The sequence below is a fragment of the Panulirus ornatus genome, chromosome 63 (assembly GCF_036320965.1).
Source record: "Panulirus ornatus isolate Po-2019 chromosome 63, ASM3632096v1, whole genome shotgun sequence".
NCBI lineage: Eukaryota > Metazoa > Arthropoda > Malacostraca > Decapoda > Palinuridae > Panulirus > Panulirus ornatus.
The window spans coordinates 1,129,463-1,157,218 of record NC_092286.1 but is presented as its reverse complement, the minus strand read 5'-3'; the positions used below and the strand labels follow the sequence as shown (position 1 = coordinate 1,157,218).

General features: G+C 43.0%; 1 protein-coding gene across 2 annotated transcripts in view; it reads right to left on the bottom strand.

Annotated features, from left to right (window-relative positions):
- The window catches only part of Pli (E3 ubiquitin-protein ligase pellino), a 198,518-nt gene that overhangs the window by 15,182 nt on the left and 155,580 nt on the right, over nt 1-27,756 (bottom strand). For both annotated transcript variants that reach the window (XM_071656594.1, XM_071656595.1), the window contains exon 9: nt 21,969-22,184. In XM_071656594.1, the coding sequence (XP_071512695.1) occupies nt 21,969-22,184 (216 nt within the window). The remainder of the gene's footprint in view (nt 1-21,968; nt 22,185-27,756) is intronic.

Sequence of the window (27,756 nt, the reverse complement as noted above, 5' to 3'; positions counted from 1 at the left end):
GTGGCTGATTCATGTGAGAAACTGCAGAAGCTGGTGACTGAGTTTGGTAAAGTGTGTGAAAGAAGAAAGTTAAGAGTAAATGTGAATAAGAGCAAGGTTATTAGGTACAGTAGGGTTGAGGGTCAAGTCAATTGGGAGGTGAGTTTGAATGGAGAAAAACTGGAGGAAGTGAAGTGTTTTAGATATCTGGGAGTGGATCTGGCAGCGGATGGAAACATGGAAGCGGAAGTGGAGCATAGGGTGGGGGAGGGGGCGAAAATTCTGGGAGCCTTGAAGAATGTCTGGAAGTCGAGAACATTATCTCGGAAAGCAAAAATGGGTATGTTTGAAGGAATAGTGGTTCCAACAATGTTGTATGGTTGCGAGGCGTGGACTATGGATAGAGTTGTGCGCAGGAGGATGGATGTGCTGGAAATGAGATGTTTGAGGACAATGTGTGGTGTGAGGTGGTTTGATCGAGTAAGTAACGTAAGGGTAAGAGAGATGTGTGGAAATAAAAAGAGCATGGTTGAGAGAGCAGAAGAGGGTGTTTTGAAATGGTTTGGTCACATGGAGAGAATGAGTGAGGAAAGATTGACCAAGAGGATATATGTGTCGGAGGTGGAGGGAACGAGGAGAAGAGGGAGACCAAATTGGAGGTGGAAAGATGGAGTAAAAAAGATTTTGTGTGATCGGGGCCTGAACATGCAGGAGGGTGAAAGGAGGGCAAGGAATAGAGTGAATTGGAGCGATGTGGTATACTGGGGTTGACGTGCTGTCAGTGGATTGAATCAAGGCATGTGAAGCGTCTGGGGTAAAGCATGGAAAGTTGTGTGGGGCCTGGATGTGGAAAGGGAGCTGTGGTTTCAGGCATTATTGTATGACAGCTAGAGACTGAGTGTGAACGAATGGGGCCTTTGTTGTCTTTTCCTAGTGCTACCTCACACACATGAGGGGGGAGGGGGATGGTATTCCATGTGTGGCGAGGTGGCGATGGGAATGAATAAAGGCAGACAGTGTGAATTGTGTGCATGGGTATAAATGTATGTGTCTGTGTGTGTATATATATGTGTACATTGAAATGTATAGGCATGTATATTTGCGTGTGTGGACGTGTATGTATATACATTGTGTATAGGGGTGGGTTGGGCCATTTCTTTCGTCTGTTTCCTTGCGCTACCTCGCAAACGCGGGAGACAGCAAAAAAAAAAAAAAAAAAAAAAAAAAAAAACATATTTTGCTTTGTCACTGTCTTCCGCGTTAGCGAGGCAGTGCAAGGAAACAGATGAAAGAAAGGCCCAACCCATCCACATACACATGTATATACATACACGTCCACACACACAAATATACATACCTATACACCTCAACGTATACAGACATATACATATATACACATGCACATAATTCATACTGTCTGCCTTTATTCATTCCCATCGTCACCCCGCCACACATGAAACAACAACCCCCTCCCGCCCGCATGTGCGCGAGGTAGCGCTAGGAAAAGACAACAAAGGCCACTTTCGTTCACATTCAGTCTCTAGCTGTCATGTAATAATGCACCGAGACCACAGCTCCCTTTCCACATCCAGGCCCCACAGAACTTTCCATGGTTCACCCCAGACGCTTCACATGCCCTGGTTCAATCCATTGACAGTACGTCGACCCTGGTATACCACATCATTCCAATTCACTCTATTCCTTGCACACCTTTCACCCTCCTGCATGTTCTGGCCCCGATCACTCAAAATCTTTTTTACTCCCATCTTTCCACCTCCAATTTGGTCTCCCACTTCTCCTCGTTCCCACCACCCCTGACACGTATATCCTCTTGGTCAATCTTTCCTCACTCATTCTCTCCATGTGACCAAACCATTTCAAAACACCCTTTTCTGCTCTCTTAACCACACTCTTTTTATTACCACACATCTCTCTTACCCTATTGTCACTTACTCGATCAAACCACCCCACACCACATATTGTCCTCAAACATCTCATTTCCAGCACATCCACCCTCCTGCGCACAACTCTATCCATAGCCCATGCCTCGCAACCATATAACATTGTTGGAACCACTATTCCTTCAAACATACCCATTTATGCTTTCTGAGATAATGTTCTCGACTTCCACACATTCTTCAATGCTCCCAGAACTTTTGCCCCCTCCCCTCCCCTATGATTCACTTCCGCTTCCATGGTTCCATCCGCTACCAAATCCACTCCCAGATATCTAAAACACTTCACTTCCTCCAGTTTTTCTCCATTCAAACTTACCTCCCAATTGACTTGTCCCTCAACCCTACTGTACCTAATAACCTTGCTCTTATTCACATCTACTCTCAGCTTTCTTCTTTCACACACTTTACCAAACTCAGTCACCAGCTCTGCAGGTTCTCACATGAATCAGCCACCAGCGCTGAATCATCAGCGAACAACAACTAACTCACTTCCCAAGCTCTCTCATCCACGACAGACTGCATATATGTATATTGTATATGTATGTATACGTACATGTATGTGCATACATGTAGAAGGTATTAAGAATATATGGTGTGGGAGGCAAGTTGTTAGAAGCATTGAAAAGTTTCTATCAAGGATGTAAGGCATGTGTACGTGTAGGAAGAGAGGAAAGGGATCGGTTCTCAGAGAATGTTGTTTTGTGGCAGGGGTGCGTAATGTCTCCATGGTTGTTTAATTTGTTTATGGATGGGGTTGTTAGGGAGGTGAATGCAAGGGTTTTGGAAAGAGGGGCAAGTATGCAGTCTGTTGTGGATGAGAGAGCTTGGGAAGTGAGTCAGTTGTTGTTCGCTGATGATACAGCACTGGTGGCTGACTCGGGTGAGAAACTGCATAAGCTGGTGACTGAGTTTGGTAAAGTGTGTGAAACAAGAAAGCTCAGAGTAAATGTAAATAAGAGCAAGGTTATAAGGTACAGTAGGGTTGAGAGACAAGACAATTGGGAGGTAAGTTTGAATGGAGAAAAACTGGAGGAAGTGAAGTGTTTTAGATATCTGGGAGTGGATTTGGCAGCAGATGGAACCATGAAAGTAGAAGTGATTCACAGGTTGGGGGAGGGTTGAAAGATGTGTAGAAGGCGAGAACATTATCTCATAGAGCAAAAATGGGTATGTTTGAAGGAATAGTGGTTCCAACAATGTTATATGGTTGCGAGGCGTGGGCTATAGATGGAGTTGCGCTGGAAATGAGATGTTTGAGGAAAATATGTGGTGTGAGGTGGTTTAATTGAGTAAGTAATGAAAGGGTAATAGAGATGTGTGGTAATAAAAAGAGTGTGGTTGAGAGAGTAGAAGAGGGTGTTTTGAAATGGTTTGGGCACATGGAGAGAATGAGTGAGGAAAGATTGACCAAGAGGATATATGTGTCAAAGGTGGAGGGAATGAGGAGAAGTGGGAGACCAAATTGGAGGTGGAAAGATGGAGTGAAAAAGATTTCGAGTGATCGGGGCCTGAACATGCAGGAGGGTGAAAGGCGCGCAAGGAACAGAGTGAATTGGAACGATGTGGTATACCAAGGTCGACGTGCTGTCAATGGATTGAACCAGGGCATGTGAAGCGTCTGGGATAAACCATGGAAAGTTCTGCGGGGCCTGAATGTGGAAAGGGAGCTGTGGTTTCAATGCATTATACATGACAGCTAGAGACTGAGTGTGAACGAATGGGACCTTTGTTGTCTTTTCCTAGCGTTACCTCGCGCACATGCGGGGGGGAGGGGGTTGCTATTTCATGTGTGGCATGGTGGTGATGGGAATGAATAAAGGCACACAGTATGAATTATGTACATGTGTATACACGTACATGTCTGTGTGTGTGTATATATATGTGTACGTTGAGATGTATAGGTATGTATATATGCGTGTGTGGACATGTATGTATATATGTATGTGTATGTGGGTGGGTTGAGCCATTCTTTTGTCTGTTTCCTTGCGCTACCTCACTAACACGGGAGACAGCGACAAAGCAAAATAAATAAACAAAAAATCTATGTGTGTATATATATGTATACATTGAGATGTATAGGTATGTATATGTGTGTGTGTGGATGTGTATGTATATACATGTTTATGTGGGTGGGTTGGGTCATTCTTTCGTCTGTTTCCTTGCGCTACCTTGCTAACACGGGAGACGGTGACAAAGTATTATAAATAAATAAATAAATAAATATATAAATAAATATATATATATACCCACATACACATGTATATACATACATGTCCACACACGCACATATACATACCTATACATTTCAACGTACACATATATATACATACTCAGACATATACATATATACACATGTACATAATTCACACTTGCTGCCTTTATTCACTCCAGTTGCCACCCCGCCACACATGAAATGACAATCCCCTTCCCCCGCATGCGCACGAGGTAGCACTAGGAAAAGATAACAAAGCCCACATTCATTCACACTCAGTCTCTAGCTGTAATGAATAATGCATAGAAACCACAGCTCCCTTTCCACATCCAGGCCCCACAGAACTTTCCATGGTTTACCCCAGATGCTTCACATGCCCTGGTTCAATCCACTGACAGCACATCGACCCCAGTATACCACATCGTTCCAATTCACCCTATTCCTTGCGCACCTTTCACCCTCCTGCATGTTCAGGCACCGATCGCTAAAAATCTTTTTCACTACACCTTTCCACCTCCAATTTGGTCTCCCACTTCTCCTTGGTCCCTCCACCTCTGACACATATATCCTCTTGGTTAATCTTTCTTCACTCATTCTCTTCTTGTGACCAAACCATTTCAAAACACCCTCTTCTGCTCTCTCAACCACACTCTTTTTATTACCACACATTTCTCTTACCCTCTCATTACTTAATCAATGAAACCACCTCACACAACATATTGCCCTCAAACATCTCATTTCCAACACATTCACCCTACTCTGCACAACTCCATCTATAGCCCACGCCTCGCACCCATATAACATTGTTGGAACCACTATTCCTTCAAACATACCTATTTTTGCTTTCCAAATTAATGTTCTCACCTTCCACACATTTTTCAACGCTCCCAGAACTTTCACCCCCTCCCCCGCCCTGAGAATCACTTCCACTTCCATGGTTTCCATCCACTGCCAAATCAACTCCCAGATATCTAAAACACTTCACTTCCCCCAGTTTTTCTCCATTCAAACTTACCTCCCAATTGACTTGTCCCTCAACCCTACTGTACCTAATAACCTTGTTCTTATTCACATTTCATCTCAGCTTTCTTCTTTCACACACTTTACCGAACTTAAACACCAGCTTCTGCAGTTTCTCACACGAATCAGCCACCAGCGAACAACAACTGACTCACTTTCCAAGCTCTCTCATCCACAGCAGACTGCATACTTGCCCCTCTCTCCAGAACTCTTGCATTCACCTCCCTAACAACTCCATTCATAAACAAATTAAACAACCATGGAGACATCACGCACCCCTGCCCCAAACCAACATTCACTGAGAACCCATCACTTTCCTCTCTTCCTACTCGTACACATGCCCTACATCCTCGATAAAAACCTTCCACTGCTTCTAACAACTTGCCTCCCACACCATATAGTCTTGATACCTTCCACAGAGCATCTCTATCAACTCTGTCATATGCCTTCTCCAGATCCATAAATGCTACATACAAATCCATATGCTTTTCTAAGTATTTCTCACATACATTCTTCAAAACAGACACCTGATCCACACATCCTCTACCACTTCTGAAACCACACTGCTCTGTACACGCCTTCACCCTCTCTATCAATACCCTCCCATACAATTTCCCTGGAATACTCAACAAACTTATACCTCTGTAATTTGAGCACTCACCTTTATCCCCTTTGCCTTTGTACAATGGCACTATGCATGCATTCCGCCAATCCTCAGGCACCTCACCATGAGTCATACATACATTAAATATCCTTACCAACCAGTCAACAACACAGTCACCCCCTTTTTTAATAAATTCCACTGCAATACCATCCAAACCCGCTGCCTTGCCAGCTTTCATCTTCTGCAAAGCTTTTACTACCTCTTCTCTGTTTACGAAATCATTCTCCCTAACCCTCTCACTTCACACATCAACTCGACCAAAACGCCCTATATCTGCCACTCTGTCATCTAAGACATTCAACAAACCTTCAAAATACTCACTCCATCTCCTTCTAACGTCACCAATACTTGTTATCATGTGGGTCTTTCTTCATGTTTTCTGGCTCTACCTTGCTAACATGGGAAATGGCAATCAAATACAATAAATAATAAATACATATAAACTTTTGAATGTAAATGTGCTGAGAAGGGCAGCTGGTGAGATATCCAATCACTATCTTGAGGCAGTGAAGGTGAAGATTTAAAAGGATGTCCAATCACTATCTTGAGGCAGTGAAGGTGAAGATTTAAAAGACATTTTTAAAAAGAAGAGAGAATGTCAGGAGAAGAGAGTGGTGAGAGTGAGCGAGCTTAGAAAGGAAGGAGGTACATAATCAGCATAAGACAAGAGAATAAATGGGAACATCAGTGAAGTGGGAGAAAGGGGAAGTGATAACAGGTAGTGATGGAGTGAGTATTTTGAAAGACTGTTCAATGTGTTTGATAACAGAGTGGCAGATGTAGGGTGTTTTAATCAGAGTGGTGTGCGAAGTGAGAGTCAGGGAGAGTGGTTTGGTGAGGAGCAAAGAGTTGGTGAAAGCCCCATAGAAGGTGAAATCTGGCAAGGAAGCGGATTTGGATGGTATTGCAGTTGAACGTATTAAGAAAGGGGGTGACTGTGATGTTCACTGGTTGGTATGAATATTCAATGTATGTATGGATCATGGTGAAGTGCCAGAGGATTGGCAGAATGTATGTATAGTGCTACTATACAAAGGAAAAGGGGATAAAGGCAAGTGTTCAAACTACAGAGGTATAGATTTGTTGAGTATTCCTGGAAAACTATATGGGAGGGTATTGACTGAGAGGGTGATGGCATATACAGAGCATCAGATTGGGTTGGAACAGTGTGGTTTTAGAAATAGTAGATGTATGGATCAGGTGTTTCCTTTGAAGAATGCATGTGAGAAATACTTAGAAAAACAGATGAATTTGTATGTAGCATTCATTTATCTGGAGAAAGCATATGGTAGGCTTGATAGAGATGCTCTGTGGAAGCTATCAAGTGTATATGGCATGGGAGGTAAGTTGCTAGAAGCAAAGAAAAGTTTTTATAGAGGATGTAAGGCATGTATATGAGTAGGGAGAGAGGAAAGTGATTGGTTTCCAGTGAATGTCGGTTTGCGGCAGGGTTGCAAGGGATGTACAGAGCATCAGACTGGGGAAGAGCAGCGTGGTTTCAGAAGTGGTAGAGGATATGTGGATCAAGTGTTTGCTTTAAAGAATGTATGTGAGAAATACTTAGAAAAACAGATGGATCTGTATGTACCATTTATGGATCTAGAGAAGGCATGTGATACAGTTGATAGAGATGCTCTGTGGAAAGGATTAAGAGTATATGGTGTGGGAGGTAAGTTGCTAGAAGCAGTGAAAAGTTTTTATCGAGGATGTAAGGCACGTGTATGAGTAGGAAGAGAGGACAGTGATTGGTTCCTAGTGAATGTTGGTTTGCGGCAGGGGTGCATGATGTCTCCATGGTTGTTTAATTTATTTATGGATGGAGTTGTTAGGGAGGTGAATGGTAGTGTTTTTAAGAGAGGGGCAAGTATGCAGTCTGTTGCGGATGAGAGGGCTTGGGAAGTGAGTCAGTTGTTGTTTGCTGATGATAGAGCGCTGGTGGCTGATTCAGGTGAGAAACTGAAGAGTTTGGTGACTGAGTTTGATAATGTGTGTGAAAGAAGAAAGCTGATAACAAATGTGAATAACAGCAAGGTTATTAGGTTCAGCAGGGTTGAGGGACAAGTCAATGGGGAGGTAAGCTTAAATGGAGAAAAACTGGAGGAAGTGAAGTGTTTTACAAATCTGGGAATGGCTTTGGCAGCAGATGGAACCATGGAAGTGGAAGTGAGTCACAGGGTGGGGAAGGGGCGAAGGTTCTGGGAGCATTGAAGAATGTGTGGAAGGGGAGAACGTTATATCAGAGAGCAAAAATGGGTATGTTTGAAGGAATAGTGGTTCCAACAATGTTATATGGTTGTGAGGCATGGGCTATAGAGAGGGTTGTGCGGAGGAGGGTGGATGTGTTGGAAATGAGATGTTTGTGGATAATATATGGTGTGAGGTGGTCTGATTCAATAAATAATGAAAGCGTAAGAGAGATGTGTGGTAATAAAGAGAGTGTGATTGCGAGACCAGAAGAGGGTGTATTTATATGGTTTGGTCACATGGAGAGAATGAATGAGAAAAGATTGACAAAGAGGATATATGTGTCAGAGGTGGAGGGCACAAGGAGAGGTGGGAGACCAAACTGGAGGTGGAAGGGAGGAATGATAAAAGATTTTGAGCGATCGGGACCTGAACATACAGGAGGGTGAAAGGCATGCAAGGAATAGAGTGAATTGGAACGATGTGGTATACCGGGGTTGATATGGTGTCAGTGGACTGAACCAGGGCATGTGAAACATCTGGGGTAAAACATGGAAAGTTTGGTGGGGCCTGGATGTGGAAAGGGAGCTGTGATTTGGGTGCATTACAAATAACAGCCAGACTGAGTGTGAGCAAATGTGGCCTTTGCTGTCTTTTCCTAGCACTACCTCATGTACACGCAGGGGGAGGGGGGCGCCATTTTCATTTGTGGCGGGGTGGTGGCAGGAATGGATGAAGGCAGCATGTATGAATATGGACATGTGTATATGTGTATGTCTGTGTATGTATATGTATGCATACATTGAAATGTATAGGTATGTATATGTGCGTGTGTGAGCATTTATGTGTATACATGTGTAAGTGGGTACCATCAGCAAACAACAAATGACTCACTTCCCAAGCCCTCTCTTCCACAACAGACTGCATACTTGCCCCTCTCTCCAAAACTCTTGCATTTGCCTCCCAAACCATCCCTTCCATAAACAAATTAAACAACCATGGGGACATCACACACCCCTGCAACAGACCGACATTCACTGGGAACCAATCACTCTCCTCTCTTCCTACTTGGACAAATGCCTTACATCTTTGGTAAAAAAGTTTCACCGCTTCTGGCAGCTTACCTCCCACATCACATACTCTTACAACCTTCCACAATGCTACATACAAATCCATCTGTTTTTCTAAGTATTTCTCACATACATTCTTCAAAGCAAACACCTGATCCACACATCCTCTACCCCTTCTGAAACAACACTGTTCTTCCCCAATCTGATGCTCTGTACCTGCCTTCACTCTCTCAGTCAATACCCTTCTATACAATTTCCCAGGAATACTCAACAAACTTATGCCTCTGTAGTTTGAACACCCACCTTTATCCCCTTTGCCTTTGTAAAATGGCACTATGCATGCATACCACCAATCCTCAGGCACTTCATCATGATCCATAAATACATTTAATATCTTTACCAACCAATCAACAACACAGTTATCTCTCTTAAGAAATTCAATTGCAATTCCATCCAGACCAACTGCCTTGCAGGGGGTGGCAATGCTGTTTTCTGTGGGGTGGGGTGGCACCACGAATGGATGAAAGCAAGCAAGAATGAATACTTCCCATGTATTCCCTGCGTGTCATAGAAGGCAACTAAAAGGGGAGGGAGCAGGGGGCTGAAAATCCTCCCCTCTCATCTTTTTTTAATTTTCTAAAAGAAGGAATAGAGAAGGGGGCCAGGTGAGGAAATTCCCTCAAAGGCCCAGTCCTCTGTTCTTAACACTACCTCGCTAATGCGGGAAATGGCAAATAGTATGAAAGAAAAGAAAGAAGTATATGTCATTTTTTTTTCTGTCACCCGCGTTAGCGAGGTAGCGCAAGAAACAGACGAAAGAATGGCCCAACCCACCCACATACACATTTATATACATACACGTCCACACACGCAAATATACATACCTATACATCTCAATGTACACATATACATATATACACATGTACATAATTCATACTTTCTGCCTTTATTTATTCCCATCGCCACCCCCGCCACACATGGAATAACAACCCCCTCCCCCCTCATGTGTGCCAGGTAGCACTAGGAAAAGACAACAAAGGCCACTTTCATTCACACTCAGTCTCTAGCTGTCATGTAATAATGAACTGAAACCACAGCTCCCTTTCCACATCCAGGCCCCACAGAACTTTCCATGGTTTATCCCAGACGCTTCACATGCCCTGGTTCAATCCACTGACAGCATGTCGACCCCGGTATACACATCGTTCCAATTCACTCTATTCCTTGCATGCCTTTCACCCTCCTGCATGTTCAGACCCCAATCACTCAAAATCTTTTTCACTCCATCTTTCCACCTCCAATTTGGTCTCCCACTCGTTCCCTCCACCTCTGACACATATATCCTCTAGGTCAGTCTTTCCTCACTCATTCCCTCCATGTGACCAAACCATTTCAAAACACCCTCTTCTGCTCTCTCAACCACATTCTTTATATTTCCACACATCTCTCTTACCCTTACATTACTTACTCGATCAAACCACCTCACACCACATACTGCCCTCAAACATATCATTTCCAGCACATCCACCCTCCTGCGCACAACTCTATCCATAGCCCACACCTCGCAACCATACAACATTGTTGGAACCACTATTCCTTCAAACATACCCATTTTTGCTTTCCGAGATAATGTTCTCGACTTCCAAACATTCTTCAAGGCTTCCAGAATTTTCACCCCCTCCCCCACCCTATGATTCACTTCCACTTCCATGGTTCCATCTGCTGCCAGATCCACTCCCAGATACCTAAAACACTTTGCCTCCTCCAGTTTTTCTCCATTCAAACTTACCTCCCAATTGACTTGACCCTCAGCCCTAATGTACCTAATATCCTTGTTCTTATTCACATTTACTTTTAACTTTCTTCTTTCACACACTTTACCAAACTCAGTCACCAGCTTCTGCAGTTTCTCACATCAATCAGCCACCAGTGCTGTATCATCAGCGAACAACAACTGACTCACTTCCCAAGCTCTCTCATCCACAACAGACTGCATACTTGCCCCTCTCTCCAAAACTCTTGCATTCACCTCCCTAACAACCCCATCCATAAACAAATTAAACAACCATGGAGACATCACACACCCCTGCCGCAAACCTACATTCACTGAGAACCAATCACTTTCCTCTCTTCCTACACGTACACATGCCTTACATCCTCGATAAAAACTTTTCACTGCTTCTAACAACTTGCCTCCCACACCATATATTCTTAATACCTTCCACAGACCATCTCTATCAACTCTATATTATGCCTTCACCAGATCCATAAATGCTACATACAAATCCATTTGCTTTTCTAAGTATTTCTCACATACATTCCTCAAAGCAAACACCTGATCCACACATCCTCTACCACTTCTGAAACCACACTGCTCTTCCCCAATCTGATGCTCTATACATGCCTTCACCCTCTCAATCAATACCCTCCCATATAATTTCCCAGGAATACTCAACAAACATATACCTCTGTAATTTGAGCACTCACTCTTATCCCCTATGCCTTTGTACAATGGCACTATGCAAGCATTCTGCCAATCCTCAGGCACCTCACCATGAATCATACATACATTAAATAACCTTACCACCAGCCAACAATACAGTCACCCCTTTTTTAATAGATTCCACTGCGATACCATCCAAACCTGCTGCCTTGCCGGCTTTCATCTTCCGCAAAGCTTTTACTACCTCTTCTCTGTTTACCAAATCATTTTCCCTAACCCTCTCACTTTGCACACCACCTCGACCAAAACACCCTATATCTGCCACTCTATCATCAAACACATTCAACAAACCTTCAAAATACTCACTCCATCTCCTTCTCACATCACCACTACTTGTTATCACCTCCCCATTAGCCCCCTTCACTGAAGTTCCCATTTGCTCCCTTGTCTTACGCACTTTATTTACCACCTTCCAAAACATCTTTTCATTCTCCCTAAAATTTAATGATACTCTCTCACCCCAACTCTCATTTGCCCTCTTTTTCACCTCTTGCACCTTTCTCTTGACCTCCTGCCTCTTTCTTTTATACCTCTCCCACTCATTTGCATTTTTTCCCTGCAAAAATCATCCAAATGCCTCTCTCTTCTCTTTCACTAGTAATCTTACTTCTTCATCCCACCACTCACTACCCTTTCTAATCAACCCACCTCCCACACTTCTCATGCCACAAGCATCTTTTGCGCAATCCATCACTGCTTCCCTAAATACATCCCATTCCTCCCCCACTCCCCTTACCTCCTTTGTTCTCACCTTTTTCCATTCTGTACTCAGTCTCTCCTGGTACTTCTTCACACAAGTCTCCTTCCCAAGCTCACTTACTCTCACCACTCTCTTCACCCCAACATTCTCTCTTCTTTTCTGAAAACCCCTACAAATCTTCACCTTCGCTTCCACAAGATAATGATCAGACATCCCTCCAGTTGCACCTCTCAGAACATTAACATCCAAAAGTCTCTCTTTCACGCGCCTATTGATTAACACATAATCCAATAACGCTCTCTGGCCATCTCTCCTACTTACATACGTATATTTATGTATATCTCTATTTTTAAACCAGGCATTCCCAATCACCAGTCCTTTTTCAGCACATAAATCTACAAGCTCTTCACCATTTCCATTTACAACACTGAACACCCCATGTATACCAATTATTCCCTCAACTGCCACATTACTCACCTTTGCATTCAAATCACTAATCACTATAACCCAGTCTTGTCCATCAAAACCACTAACACACTCATTCGGCTGCTCCCAAAACACTTGCCTCTCATGATCTTTCTTCTCATGCCCAGGTGCATATGCACCAATAATCACCCATCTCTCTCCATCCACTTTCATTTTACCCATATCAATCTAGAGTTTACTTTCTTACACTCTATCACATACTCCCACAACTCCTGTTTCAAATGTAGTGCTACTCCTTCCCTTGCTCTTGTCCTCTCACTAACCCCTGACTTTACTCCCAAGACATTCCCAAACCACTCTTCCCCTTTACCCTTGAGCTTCGTTTCACTCAGAGCCAAAACATCCAGGTTCCTTTCCTCAAACATACTACCTATCTCTCCTTTTTTCTCATCTTGGTTACATCCACACACATTTAGACACCCCAATCTGAGCCTCCAAGGAGGATGAGCACTCCCCGCGTGACTCCTTCTTCTGTTTCCCCTTTTAGAAAGTTAAAATACAAGGAGGGGAGGGTTTCTGGCCCCCCACTCCCGTCCCCTTTAGTCGCCTTCTACAACACGTGAGGAATGCGTGGGAAGTATATGTGCTAACGCAGGAAACAACGATCAAGTATAATAATTAAACATATCATCATCCTGGGGGGAAGAAAGAATACTTTCCACATATTCCCCAAGTGTAGTAGAAGGCAACTGAAAGGGGTGGGAGATGGGCTGGAAATCCTTCCCTCCAGTGTTTTCTTTTCCAAAAGAAGGAACAGAGAAGGGGGCAAGTGAGGATTTTCCCTCTAAGGCTCAGTCCTCTATTCTTGATGCTACATCACTAATGGAGGAAATGGCTAATACTTATGAAAAAAATGTGTGTGTGTGTGTGTGTGTGTGAAAGAGAGAGAGGATATGGCCTTTCTTCATGAGTTTCCTGGTGCTTTCTTGCAAATGCAGGAAACAGCGATCAAATATGAGAAAAGATATATTTTCTGGTCTTCCATTTGGTTTCTCATCCTTTATGTATCCCATCCTTTATCTTATCTCAGGTGATTCAATTTTCTCTATTTCTTCTTCCTTCATTATCATCCATTTCATTTTCCTCTGTATAATCATGGTCTAGGTTGCTGTGCACCATTCTGGACATTTCCCCCTTTTGTCCATATCCCACTGAGGGATATTCACTCTGAGTTTTTCCATCTTTATGTTATTTTCCTTCTCTTCTTCACAGATGGTTATCCAAAACAATCAATTTATCTTGTATTTTATTTTACTTCATCTTTATCTTATTTTATTCTATGAGATGTCTGAGGACAATACGTGGAATGAGATGGTTTGATCGAGTAAGTAATGAAAGGGTAAGAGAGATGTATGGTAATAAAAAGAGTGGTTGAGGAGCAGAAGAGGTGTATTGAAATGGTTTGGTCACATGGTGAGAATGAGTGAGGAAAGATTGACAAAGAGGATATATGTGTCAGAGGTGGAGGGAATGAGAAGTGGGAGACCAAATTGGGAGGTGGAATGATGGAGTGAAAAAGATTTTGAGTGATTGGGGCCTAAACATACAGGAGGGTGAAAGGTGTGCAAGGAATAGAGCGAATTTGAACGATGTGGTATACCGGGGTCGACGTGCTGTCAATGAATTGAACCAGGGCATGTGAAGCATTCTGGGGTAAACCACAGAAAGTTTGGTGGGGCCTGGATGTGGAAAGGGAGCTGTGATTTGGGTGCATTACAAATAACAGCCAGACTGAGTGTGAGCAAATGTGGCCTTTGCTGTCTTTTCCTAGCACTACCTCATGTACACGCAGGGGGAGGGGGGCGCCATTTTCATTTGTGGCGGGGTGGTGGCAGGAATGGATGAAGGCAGCATGTATGAATATGGACATGTGTATATGTGTATGTCTGTGTATGTATATGTATGCATACATTGAAATGTATAGGTATGTATATGTGCGTGTGTGAGCATTTATGTGTATACATGTGTAAGTGGGTACCATCAGCAAACAACAAATGACTCACTTCCCAAGCCCTCTCTTCCACAACAGACTGCATACTTGCCCCTCTCTCCAAAACTCTTGCATTTGCCTCCCAAACCATCCCTTCCATAAACAAATTAAACAACCATGGGGACATCACACACCCCTGCAACAGACCGACATTCACTGGGAACCAATCACTCTCCTCTCTTCCTACTTGGACAAATGCCTTACATCTTTGGTAAAAAAGTTTCACCGCTTCTGGCAGCTTACCTCCCACATCACATACTCTTACAACCTTCCACAATGCTACATACAAATCCATCTGTTTTTCTAAGTATTTCTCACATACATTCTTCAAAGCAAACACCTGATCCACACATCCTCTACCCCTTCTGAAACAACACTGTTCTTCCCCAATCTGATGCTCTGTACCTGCCTTCACTCTCTCAGTCAATACCCTTCTATACAATTTCCCAGGAATACTCAACAAACTTATGCCTCTGTAGTTTGAACACCCACCTTTATCCCCTTTGCCTTTGTAAAATGGCACTATGCATGCATACCACCAATCCTCAGGCACTTCATCATGATCCATAAATACATTTAATATCTTTACCAACCAATCAACAACACAGTTATCTCTCTTAAGAAATTCAATTGCAATTCCATCCAGACCAACTGCCTTGCAGGGGGTGGCAATGCTGTTTTCTGTGGGGTGGGGTGGCACCACGAATGGATGAAAGCAAGCAAGAATGAATACTTCCCATGTATTCCCTGCGTGTCATAGAAGGCAACTAAAAGGGGAGGGAGCAGGGGGCTGAAAATCCTCCCCTCTCATCTTTTTTTAATTTTCTAAAAGAAGGAATAGAGAAGGGGGCCAGGTGAGGAAATTCCCTCAAAGGCCCAGTCCTCTGTTCTTAACACTACCTCGCTAATGCGGGAAATGGCAAATAGTATGAAAGAAAAGAAAGAAGTATATGTCATTTTTTTTTCTGTCACCCGCGTTAGCGAGGTAGCGCAAGAAACAGACGAAAGAATGGCCCAACCCACCCACATACACATTTATATACATACACGTCCACACACGCAAATATACATACCTATACATCTCAATGTACACATATACATATATACACATGTACATAATTCATACTTTCTGCCTTTATTTATTCCCATCGCCACCCCGCCACACATGGAATAACAACCCCCTCCCCCCTCATGTGTGCCAGGTAGCACTAGGAAAAGACAACAAAGGCCACTTTCATTCACACTCAGTCTCTAGCTGTCATGTAATAATGAACTGAAACCACAGCTCCCTTTCCACATCCAGGCCCCACAGAACTTTCCATGGTTTATCCCAGACGCTTCACATGCCCTGGTTCAATCCACTGACAGCATGTCGACCCCGGTATACACATCGTTCCAATTCACTCTATTCCTTGCATGCCTTTCACCCTCCTGCATGTTCAGACCCCAATCACTCAAAATCTTTTTCACTCCATCTTTCCACCTCCAATTTGGTCTCCCACTCGTTCCCTCCACCTCTGACACATATATCCTCTAGGTCAGTCTTTCCTCACTCATTCCCTCCATGTGACCAAACCATTTCAAAACACCCTCTTCTGCTCTCTCAACCACATTCTTTATATTTCCACACATCTCTCTTACCCTTACATTACTTACTCGATCAAACCACCTCACACCACATACTGCCCTCAAACATATCATTTCCAGCACATCCACCCTCCTGCGCACAACTCTATCCATAGCCCACACCTCGCAACCATACAACATTGTTGGAACCACTATTCCTTCAAACATACCCATTTTTGCTTTCCGAGATAATGTTCTCGACTTCCAAACATTCTTCAAGGCTTCCAGAATTTTCACCCCCTCCCCCACCCTATGATTCACTTCCACTTCCATGGTTCCATCTGCTGCCAGATCCACTCCCAGATACCTAAAACACTTTGCCTCCTCCAGTTTTTCTCCATTCAAACTTACCTCCCAATTGACTTGACCCTCAGCCCTAATGTACCTAATATCCTTGTTCTTATTCACATTTACTTTTAACTTTCTTCTTTCACACACTTTACCAAACTCAGTCACCAGCTTCTGCAGTTTCTCACATCAATCAGCCACCAGTGCTGTATCATCAGCGAACAACAACTGACTCACTTCCCAAGCTCTCTCATCCACAACAGACTGCATACTTGCCCCTCTCTCCAAAACTCTTGCATTCACCTCCCTAACAACCCCATCCATAAACAAATTAAACAACCATGGAGACATCACACACCCCTGCCGCAAACCTACATTCACTGAGAACCAATCACTTTCCTCTCTTCCTACACGTACACATGCCTTACATCCTCGATAAAAACTTTTCACTGCTTCTAACAACTTGCCTCCCACACCATATATTCTTAATACCTTCCACAGACCATCTCTATCAACTCTATATTATGCCTTCACCAGATCCATAAATGCTACATACAAATCCATTTGCTTTTCTAAGTATTTCTCACATACATTCCTCAAAGCAAACACCTGATCCACACATCCTCTACCACTTCTGAAACCACACTGCTCTTCCCCAATCTGATGCTCTATACATGCCTTCACCCTCTCAATCAATACCCTCCCATATAATTTCCCAGGAATACTCAACAAACATATACCTCTGTAATTTGAGCACTCACTCTTATCCCCTATGCCTTTGTACAATGGCACTATGCAAGCATTCTGCCAATCCTCAGGCACCTCACCATGAATCATACATACATTAAATAACCTTACCACCAGCCAACAATACAGTCACCCCTTTTTTAATAGATTCCACTGCGATACCATCCAAACCTGCTGCCTTGCCGGCTTTCATCTTCCGCAAAGCTTTTACTACCTCTTCTCTGTTTACCAAATCATTTTCCCTAACCCTCTCACTTTGCACACCACCTCGACCAAAACACCCTATATCTGCCACTCTATCATCAAACACATTCAACAAACCTTCAAAATACTCACTCCATCTCCTTCTCACATCACCACTACTTGTTATCACCTCCCCATTAGCCCCCTTCACTGAAGTTCCCATTTGCTCCCTTGTCTTACGCACTTTATTTACCACCTTCCAAAACATCTTTTCATTCTCCCTAAAATTTAATGATACTCTCTCACCCCAACTCTCATTTGCCCTCTTTTTCACCTCTTGCACCTTTCTCTTGACCTCCTGCCTCTTTCTTTTATACCTCTCCCACTCATTTGCATTTTTTCCCTGCAAAAATCATCCAAATGCCTCTCTCTTCTCTTTCACTAGTAATCTTACTTCTTCATCCCACCACTCACTACCCTTTCTAATCAACCCACCTCCCACACTTCTCATGCCACAAGCATCTTTTGCGCAATCCATCACTGCTTCCCTAAATACATCCCATTCCTCCCCCACTCCCCTTACCTCCTTTGTTCTCACCTTTTTCCATTCTGTACTCAGTCTCTCCTGGTACTTCTTCACACAAGTCTCCTTCCCAAGCTCACTTACTCTCACCACTCTCTTCACCCCAACATTCTCTCTTCTTTTCTGAAAACCCCTACAAATCTTCACCTTCGCTTCCACAAGATAATGATCAGACATCCCTCCAGTTGCACCTCTCAGAACATTAACATCCAAAAGTCTCTCTTTCACGCGCCTATCGATTAACACATAATCCAATAACGCTCTCTGGCCATCTCTCCTACTTACATACGTATATTTATGTATATCTCTATTTTTAAACCAGGCATTCCCAATCACCAGTCCTTTTTCAGCACATAAATCTACAAGCTCTTCACCATTTCCATTTACAACACTGAACACCCCATGTATACCAATTATTCCCTCAACTGCCACATTACTCACCTTTGCATTCAAATCACTAATCACTATAACCCAGTCTTGTCCATCAAAACCACTAACACACTCATTCGGCTGCTCCCAAAACACTTGCCTCTCATGATCTTTCTTCTCATGCCCAGGTGCATATGCACCAATAATCACCCATCTCTCTCCATCCACTTTCAGTTTTACCCATATCAATCTAGAATTTACTTTCTTACACTCTATCACATACTCCCACAACTCCTGTTTCAAATGTAGTGCTACTCCTTCCCTTGCTCTTGTCCTCTCACTAACCCCTGACTTTACTCCCAAGACATTCCCAAACCACTCTTCCCCTTTACCCTTGAGCTTCGTTTCACTCAGAGCCAAAACATCCAGGTTCCTTTCCTCAAACATACTACCTATCTCTCCTTTTTTCTCATCTTGGTTACATCCACACACATTTAGACACCCCAATCTGAGCCTCCAAGGAGGATGAGCACTCCCCGCGTGACTCCTTCTTCTGTTTCCCCTTTTAGAAAGTTAAAATACAAGGAGGGGAGGGTTTCTGGCCCCCCACTCCCGTCCCCTTTAGTCGCCTTCTACAACACGTGAGGAATGCGTGGGAAGTATATGTGCTAACGCAGGAAACAACGATCAAGTATAATAATTAAACATATCATCATCCTGGGGGGAAGAAAGAATACTTTCCACATATTCCCCAAGTGTAGTAGAAGGCAACTGAAAGGGGTGGGAGATGGGGCTGGAAATCCTTCCCTCCAGTGTTTTCTTTTCCAAAAGAAGGAACAGAGAAGGGGGCAAGTGAGGATTTTCCCTCTAAGGCTCAGTCCTCTATTCTTGATGCTACATCACTAATGGAGGAAATGGCTAATACTTATGAAAAAAATGTGTGTGTGTGTGTGTGTGTGTGAAAGAGAGAGAGGATATGGCCTTTCTTCATGAGTTTCCTGGTGCTTTCTTGCAAATGCAGGAAACAGCGATCAAATATGAGAAAAAGATATATTTTCTGGTCTTCCATTTGGTTTCTCATCCTTTATGTATCCCATCCTTTATCTTATCTCAGGTGATTCAATTTTCTCTATTTCTTCTTCCTTCATTATCATCCATTTCATTTTCCTCTGTATAATCATGGTCTAGGTTGCTGTGCACCATTCTGGACATTTCCCCCTTTTGTCCATATCCCACTGAGGGATATTCACTCTGAGTTTTTCCATCTTTATGTTATTTTCCTTCTCTTCTTCACAGATGGTTATCCAAAACAATCAATTTATCTTGTATTTTATTTTACTTCATCTTTATCTTATTTTATTCTATGAGATGTCTGAGGACAATACGTGGAATGAGATGGTTTGATCGAGTAAGTAATGAAAGGGTAAGAGAGATGTATGGTAATAAAAAGAGTGGTTGAGGGAGCAGAAGAGGGTGTATTGAAATGGTTTGGTCACATGGTGAGAATGAGTGAGGAAAGATTGACAAAGAGGATATATGTGTCAGAGGTGGAGGGAATGAGAAGTGGGAGACCAAATTGGGAGGTGGAATGATGGAGTGAAAAAGATTTTGAGTGATTGGGGCCTAAACATACAGGAGGGTGAAAGGTGTGCAAGGAATAGAGCGAATTTGAACGATGTGGTATACCGGGGTCGACGTGCTGTCAATGAATTGAACCAGGGCATGTGAAGCATTCTGGGGTAAACCACAGAAAGTTTTGTGGGGCATGGATGTGGAAAGGGAGCTGTGGTTTCGGTGCATTACACATGACAGCTAGAGACTGAGTGTGAACGAATGTGGCCTTTGTTGTCCTTTCCTAGCGCTATCTCATGCATGCGCGCGCGCGCGGGGGGGTGCTATTTCATGTGTGGCACAGTGGCGACAGGAACTGATGAAGGCAGCAAGTATCAATATGTACATGTGTATATATGTACATGTCTGTGTATGTATATGTATGTATACATTGAAATGTTATCCCTGGGAATAGGGGAGAAAGAATACATCCCATGTATTCCCTGCGTGTTGTAGAAGGCAACTAAAAGGAAAGGGAGCGGGGGGCTGGAAATCCTCCCCTCTCGTTTTTAATTTTCCAAAAGAAGGAACAGAGAAGGGGCCAAGTGAGGATATTCCCTCAAAGGCTCAGTCCTCTGTTCTTAACGCTACCTCGCTAACACGGGAAATGGCGAATAGTATGAAAAAAAACTGTTGAAATGTATAGGTATGTATATAGGCGTGTGTGGGAGTGTATGTATATACATATGTATGTGGGTGGGTTGGGCCACTCTTTTGTCTGTTTCCTTGCACTACCTCGCAAACGTGGGAGACAGCGACAAAGTATAATATAATAAAAATAACATATTTCTGACTCGGTATCACATTTATGATTTCTTTTAAATTCTTGTTGTAGATATCAGGGTCTTCATTTTGCATGCTGTAGGTATTCATGTTTATGGTTCGTCCACAGCAGTGTTGCTGAAAGATTTTCTTTACTCACTTTGTTCAAGGTTTCACTGAAACAACAGTGTATCATTACATGTAACTTTAGCTTAAACGATGTCACATCAATCCACACTTTTCTTCTTCCTTTTTCTTTCCCTTTACTTTGAAGACCTAGAACTGGGGAAATTATTTCTCGGAGGCATCACCTCAAGGTTCCGTTTGAAAGATTTTCCTGGTCAAGCTCACTGGCAACAGCATTGTCTAGTGTATAAATTCACTGTTTTCTCTGAAGTAGTCAAAATCACTTGTTACTTCAGAGATTCAACAAAAATTTAAGTTACAGTAAACCAAGACCAACTGGGCCATGGCAGAAATTTAGGTATAGGTTTCAAATATCACAAGTTATCTTACTTTTTTGTGAAGTACATTGCCATAAATCTCACACACACACACCTGACCCATACACACTACAAAGAAGTGAAATCCTTGCATAAGCTGAACTGTGGCAAGGTGGCTGAAGTGGATGGTATTGCAGTCGAATTTCTTGAGGAAGTGGGTGAATGTATTGCTGACTGGTTAGTTAAGATTATCAATGAATGTATGGATCATGGTGAGGTGCCTCAGGATTGGTGAAATGCAAGTATTGTGCCATTGTTAAAGGCAAGGGGTACAAAAGTGAGCATTTAAACTACAGAGGTCTTCATGGCTTCTTTTATGGAAAAACAGTGGCTTAAGGAAATAAGTAAGTATACACATAGAATCTGATACCAAGTGTTACAGGAAAGCTGCAAAATATACATGAGTGGCTGAAAACTTCTATCCCACTCAGTGCAAAAAATACATTACAAGGTCTGGAACCAAAAGGTACATGACAATTCTACCCTTCAAAAAACTGAAAAACTGATGGGTTACTATAACTTATTCTCACCTTAAGACACATGGGGCAAGTGTGGGTGTTGGAATCCTTCTCATGGCCCCACTCATGTAGTCCCTGCACATGGCCACAGTTAAGGTAAACCACTGGCTGCTTTTCTGTGGCTGTGAGAGTGGCTTTACGTGGTATCACAAGAGTGTTGAGCCCTACAGGACACTGTGGGCGGCCTGCATTAAGTTCATCTACCATCTGTTCAAGATGACGTTTGGTCTGGAAAAAGTGAGAAAGTAAATATTCTGAGGAAGAAATATTGCTCAATTCACTGAAATCCAGTAATACAATCAAAGCTATGAATATTTTCTATTATGCCTTTGTCTTTTAAGAACAATAATGCTCAGGTCTTTCATCATAATGTTACTTTAGAATTAATGTGTCTATACTGAGGAGTATATAATCATTCTCTGAACAATTACTGACTGTCCCATATCTATGTTCATACTTCAACACAGTCTGCATATCAGTCACCTTTCCCAAGTACCAAGAAAACATACATCACAGGATGGAGGAGGGGGTAAAGGTTCTGGCAGCGTTGAAGAATGTGTGAAAGGCGAGAACGTTTTCTCGGGGAGCAAAACTGGGTGTCTGAAGGAATAGTGGTTCACACAATGCTGTAAGATTGCAAGGAGTGGTCTATAGCTAGGGTTGTGTGGAGGAGGGTGGATGTATTGGAAATGAAATGTTTGAGGACAATATGTGGTGCAAGGTGGTTTGATCGAGTAACTAATGAAAGGGTAAGAGAGATGTGTGGTAATAAAAAGAGTGTGGTTGAGAGAGCAAAAGAGGGTGTATTGAAATGGTTTGGTCACATGAAGAGAATGAGTGAGGAAAGTTTGACAAAGAGGATATATGTGTCAGAGGTGGAGGGGATGAGGAGAAGTGGAAGACCAAATTTTAGGTGGAAGGATGGAGAGAAAAAGATTTTGAGCAACTTGGGCTTAAACTTACAGGAGGGTGAAAGATGTGCAAGGAATAGAGTGAATTGGAACGATGTGGTACACTGAGGTTGATATGCTGCCAAAGGACTGAACCAGGGCATGTCAAGTGTCTGGGGTAAACCAAGGAAAGTTTTGTGGGGCCTGGATGTGGAAAGGCAGCTGTGGTTTCGGTGCATTACACAAGACAGCTAGAGACTGAGTGTGAACGAATGTGGCCTTTGTTGTCTTTTCCTAGTGCCTTTTCCTAGTGCTACCTAGCACATGCACAGGGGGATGAGGGATGCCATTTCATGTGTGGCGGGGTGGCAATAGGAATGGACAAAGGCAGCAGGTATGGATATATAAAAGTGTATATATGTATATGTCTGTGTATGTATATGTATGTATACGTTGAAATGTATAGATATGTGTATGTGTGGCATTTATGTATATACATGTGTATGTGGGTGGGTTGGGCCATTCTTTCATCTGTTTCCTTGCACTACCTCGTTAATGCAGGAGACAGCGACTAAGTATAATAATAAAAAAAATGATTATATTCTATCATGCTTTGTCGCTGTCTCCCACATTAGCGAGGTAGCACAAGGAAACAGACAAAAGAATGGTGCAACCCACCCACATACACATGTATATACATAAACGCCACACATACACATACCTATACATTTCAACATACATGTGTATATACATACACATCCACACATGTACATATACATACCTATACATCTCAACATATACATATACATAAATACACAGACATATACATATATACACATAATTCATACTTGCTGCCTTTATTCATTCCCATCGCCACCCCTCCACACATAAAATAACAACCCCTCCCCCCGCATGCGCACGAGGTAGCACTAGGAAAAGACAACAAAGGCCACATTTGTTCACACTCAGTCTCTAGCTGTCATGTATAATGCACCCAAACCACAGCTCCCTTTCCACATCCAGGCCACACAAAACTTTCCATGGTTTACCCCAAACGCTTCATATGCCCTGGTTCAATCCATTGACAGCACGTTGACCCTGGTTTACCACATCGTTCCAATTCACTCTATTCCTTGCACGCCTTTCACCCTCCTGCATGTTCAGGCCCCTATCTCTCAAAATCTTTTTCACTCCATCTTTCCACCTCCAATTTGGCCTCCCACTTCTCCTCATTCCCTCCACCTCTGACACATATATCCACTGTGTCAATCTTTCCTCACTCATTCTCTCCATGTGACCAAAACATTTCAAAACACCCTCTTCTGCTCTCTCAACCAAACTCTTTTTATTACCAGACATCTCTCTTACCATTTAATTACTTGCTCGATCAAATCACCTCACACCACATACTCTCCTCAAACATCTCATTTCCAGCACATCCACCCTCCTCCACACAACTCTATCTATAGCCCACGCCGCGCAACCATATAACATTCTTAGAATCACTATTCCTTCAAACATACCGATTTTTGCTTTCCGAGATAATATTCTCGCCATTCACACATTTTTCAATGTTCCCAGAACTTTCGCCCCCTCCCCCACCCTGTGACTTACTTAAGCTTCCATGGTTCCATCCACTGCTAAAATCCACTCCCAGGTACCTGATACACTTCACTTCCTCCAGTTTTTCTCCATTCAAACTTACCTCCCAAATGACTTGTCCCTCAACCCTACTGTACCTAATAACCCTGCTCTTATTCACATTTACTCTCAGCTTTCTTCTTTCACACACTTTACCAAACTCAGTCACCAGCTTCTGCATCACATTTACTCTCAGCTTTCTTCTTTCACACACTTTACCAAACTCAGTCACCAGCTTCTGCAGTTTCTCACCCGAATCAGCCACCAGCGCTGTATCATCAGCGAACAACAACTGACTCACTTCCCAAACTCTCTCATCCACAACAGACTGCATACTTGCCCCTCTCTCCAAAACTCTTGCATTCACTTCCCTAATAACTCCATCCATAAACAAATTAAACAACCATGGAGACCATGCACCCCTGCTGCAAAATGACATTCACTGAGAAACAATCACTTTCCTCTCTTCTTTACACATACACATGCCCTACATCCTCGATAAAAACCTTTCACTGCTTCTAACAACTTGCCTCCTACACCATATATTCTCAATACCTTCCATAGAGCATCTCTATCAACTCTTGTCATATGCCTTCTCCAGATCCATAAATGCTACATACAAATCCATTTGTTTTTCTAAGCATTTCTCACATACATTTATCAAAGCAAACACCTGATCCACACATCCTCTATCACTTCTGAAACCACACTGCTCTTCCCCAATCTCATGCTCTGTATATGCCTTCACCCTCTCGCTCAATACCCTCCCATATAAGTTCCCAGGAATACTCAACAAACTTATACCTCTGTAATTTAAGCACTCACTTTTATCCCCTTTGTCTTCGTACAGTGGCACTATGCAAGCATTCCACCAATCCTCAGGCACCTCACCATGAGTCATACATACATTACATATCCTTACCAACCAGTAAACATCACAGTCACCCCCTTTTTTAATCAAATCCACTGAAATACCATCCAAACCTGCTGCCTTGCCAGCTTTCACCTTCTGCAAAACCTTTACTACCTCTTCTCTGTTTGCCAAATCATTCTCCCTAACCCTCTCACTTCACACACCACCTCGACCAAAACACCATATATCTGCCACTTTATCATCTAACACATTCAACAAACATTCAAAATACTCACTCCATCTCCTTCTCACATCACCACTACTTGTTATCACCTCCCCATTAGCCTCCTTCACCAATGATCCCACTTTTTCTCTTGTCTTATGCACATTATTTACCTCCTTCCAAAACATCTTTTTAGTCTCCCTAAAACCTAATGACACTCTGTCACCCCAACTCTCATTTGCCCTCTTTTTCACCTCTTGCACCTTTCTATTGACCTCCTGCCTCTTTCTTTTATACATCTCCCACTCATTTGCATTATTTCCCTGCAAAAATTGTCCAAATACCTCTCTCTTCTCTTTCACTAATAATCTTACTTCTTCATCCCACCACTCACTACCCTTTCTAATCTGCCCACCTCGCACACTTCTCATGCCACAAGCATCTTTTGCGCAATCCATCACTGCTTCCCTAAATACATCCCATTCCTCCCCCACTCCCTTTATGTCCTTTGCTCTCACCTTTTTCCATTCTGCACTCAGTCTCTCCTGGTACTTCCTCACACAAGTCACTTTCCCAAGCTCACTTACTCTCACCACTCTCTTCACCCCAACATTCTCTCCTTCTTTTCTGAAAACCTCTACAAATCTTCACCTTTGCCTCCACAACATAATGATCAGACATCCCTCTAGTTGCACCTCTTGGCACATTAACATTCAAAATTCTCTCTTCCTCATGCCTATCAATTAACACATAATCTGGTAATGCTCTCTGGCCATCTCTCCTACTTATGTATATCTCTCTTTTTAAACCAGGTATTCCCAATCACAAGTCCTTTTTCAGCACCCATCACTATAACCCGGTCTCGTGCATCAAAACTACTAATACACTCACTCAGCTGCTCCCAGAACACTTGCCTCTCACAATCTTTCTTCTCATGCCCAGGTGCATATGCACCAATAATCACCCATCTCTCTCCATCCACTCTCAGTTTTACCCATATCAATCTAAAGTTTACTTTCTTACACTCTATCTCATACCCCCACAACTCCTGTTTCAGGAGTAGTGCTACTCCTTCCCTTGCTCTTGTCCTCTCACCAACCCCTGACTTTACTCCTAAAACATTCCCAAACCACTCTTCCCCCTTACCCTTGAGCTTCATTTCACTCAGAGCCAAAACATCCAGGTTTCTTTCCTTAAACATACTACCTTTTTTTTTTTTTTTATACTTTGTCGCTGTCTCCCGCGTTTGCGAGGTAGCGCAAGGAAACAGACGAAAGAAATGGCCCAACCCCCCCCCATACACATGTATATACATACATCCACACATGCAAATATACATACTTACACTGCTTTCCATGGTTTACCCCAGACGCTTCACATGCCTTGATTCAATCCACTGACAACACGTCAACCCCGGTATACCACATCGCTCCAATTCACTCTATTCCTTGCCCTCCTTTCACCCTCCTGCATGTTCAGGCCCCGATCACACAAAATCTTTTTCACTCCATCTTTCCACCTCCAATTTGGTCTCCCTCTTCTCCTCGTTCCCTCCACCTCCGACACATATATCCTCTTGGTCAATCTTTCCTCACTCATTCTCTCCATGTGCCCAAACCATTTCAAAACACCCTCTTCTGCTCTCTCAACCACGCTCTTTTTATTTCCACACATCTCTCTTACCCTTACGTTACTCACTCGATCAAACCACCTCACACCACACATTGTCCTCAAACATCTCATTTCCAGCACATCCATCCTCCTGCGCACAACTCTATCCATAGCCCACGCCTCACAACCATACAACATTGTTGGAACCACTATTCCTTCAAACATACCCATTTTTGCTTTCCGAGATAATGTTCTCGACTTCCACACATTCTTCAAGGCCCCCAGAATTTTCGCCCCCTCCCCCACCCTATGATCCACTTCCGCTTCCATGGTTCTATCCGCTGCCAGATCCACTCCCAGATATCTAAAACACTTCACTTCCTCCAGTTTTTCTCCATTCAAACTCACCTCCCAATTGACTTGACCCTCAACCCTACTGTACCTAATAACCTTGCTCTTATTCACATTTACTCTTAACTTTCTTCTTCCACACACTTTACCAAACTCAGTCACCAGCTTCTGCAGTTTCTCACATGAATCAGCCACCAGCGCTGTATCATCAGCGAACAACAACTGACTCAC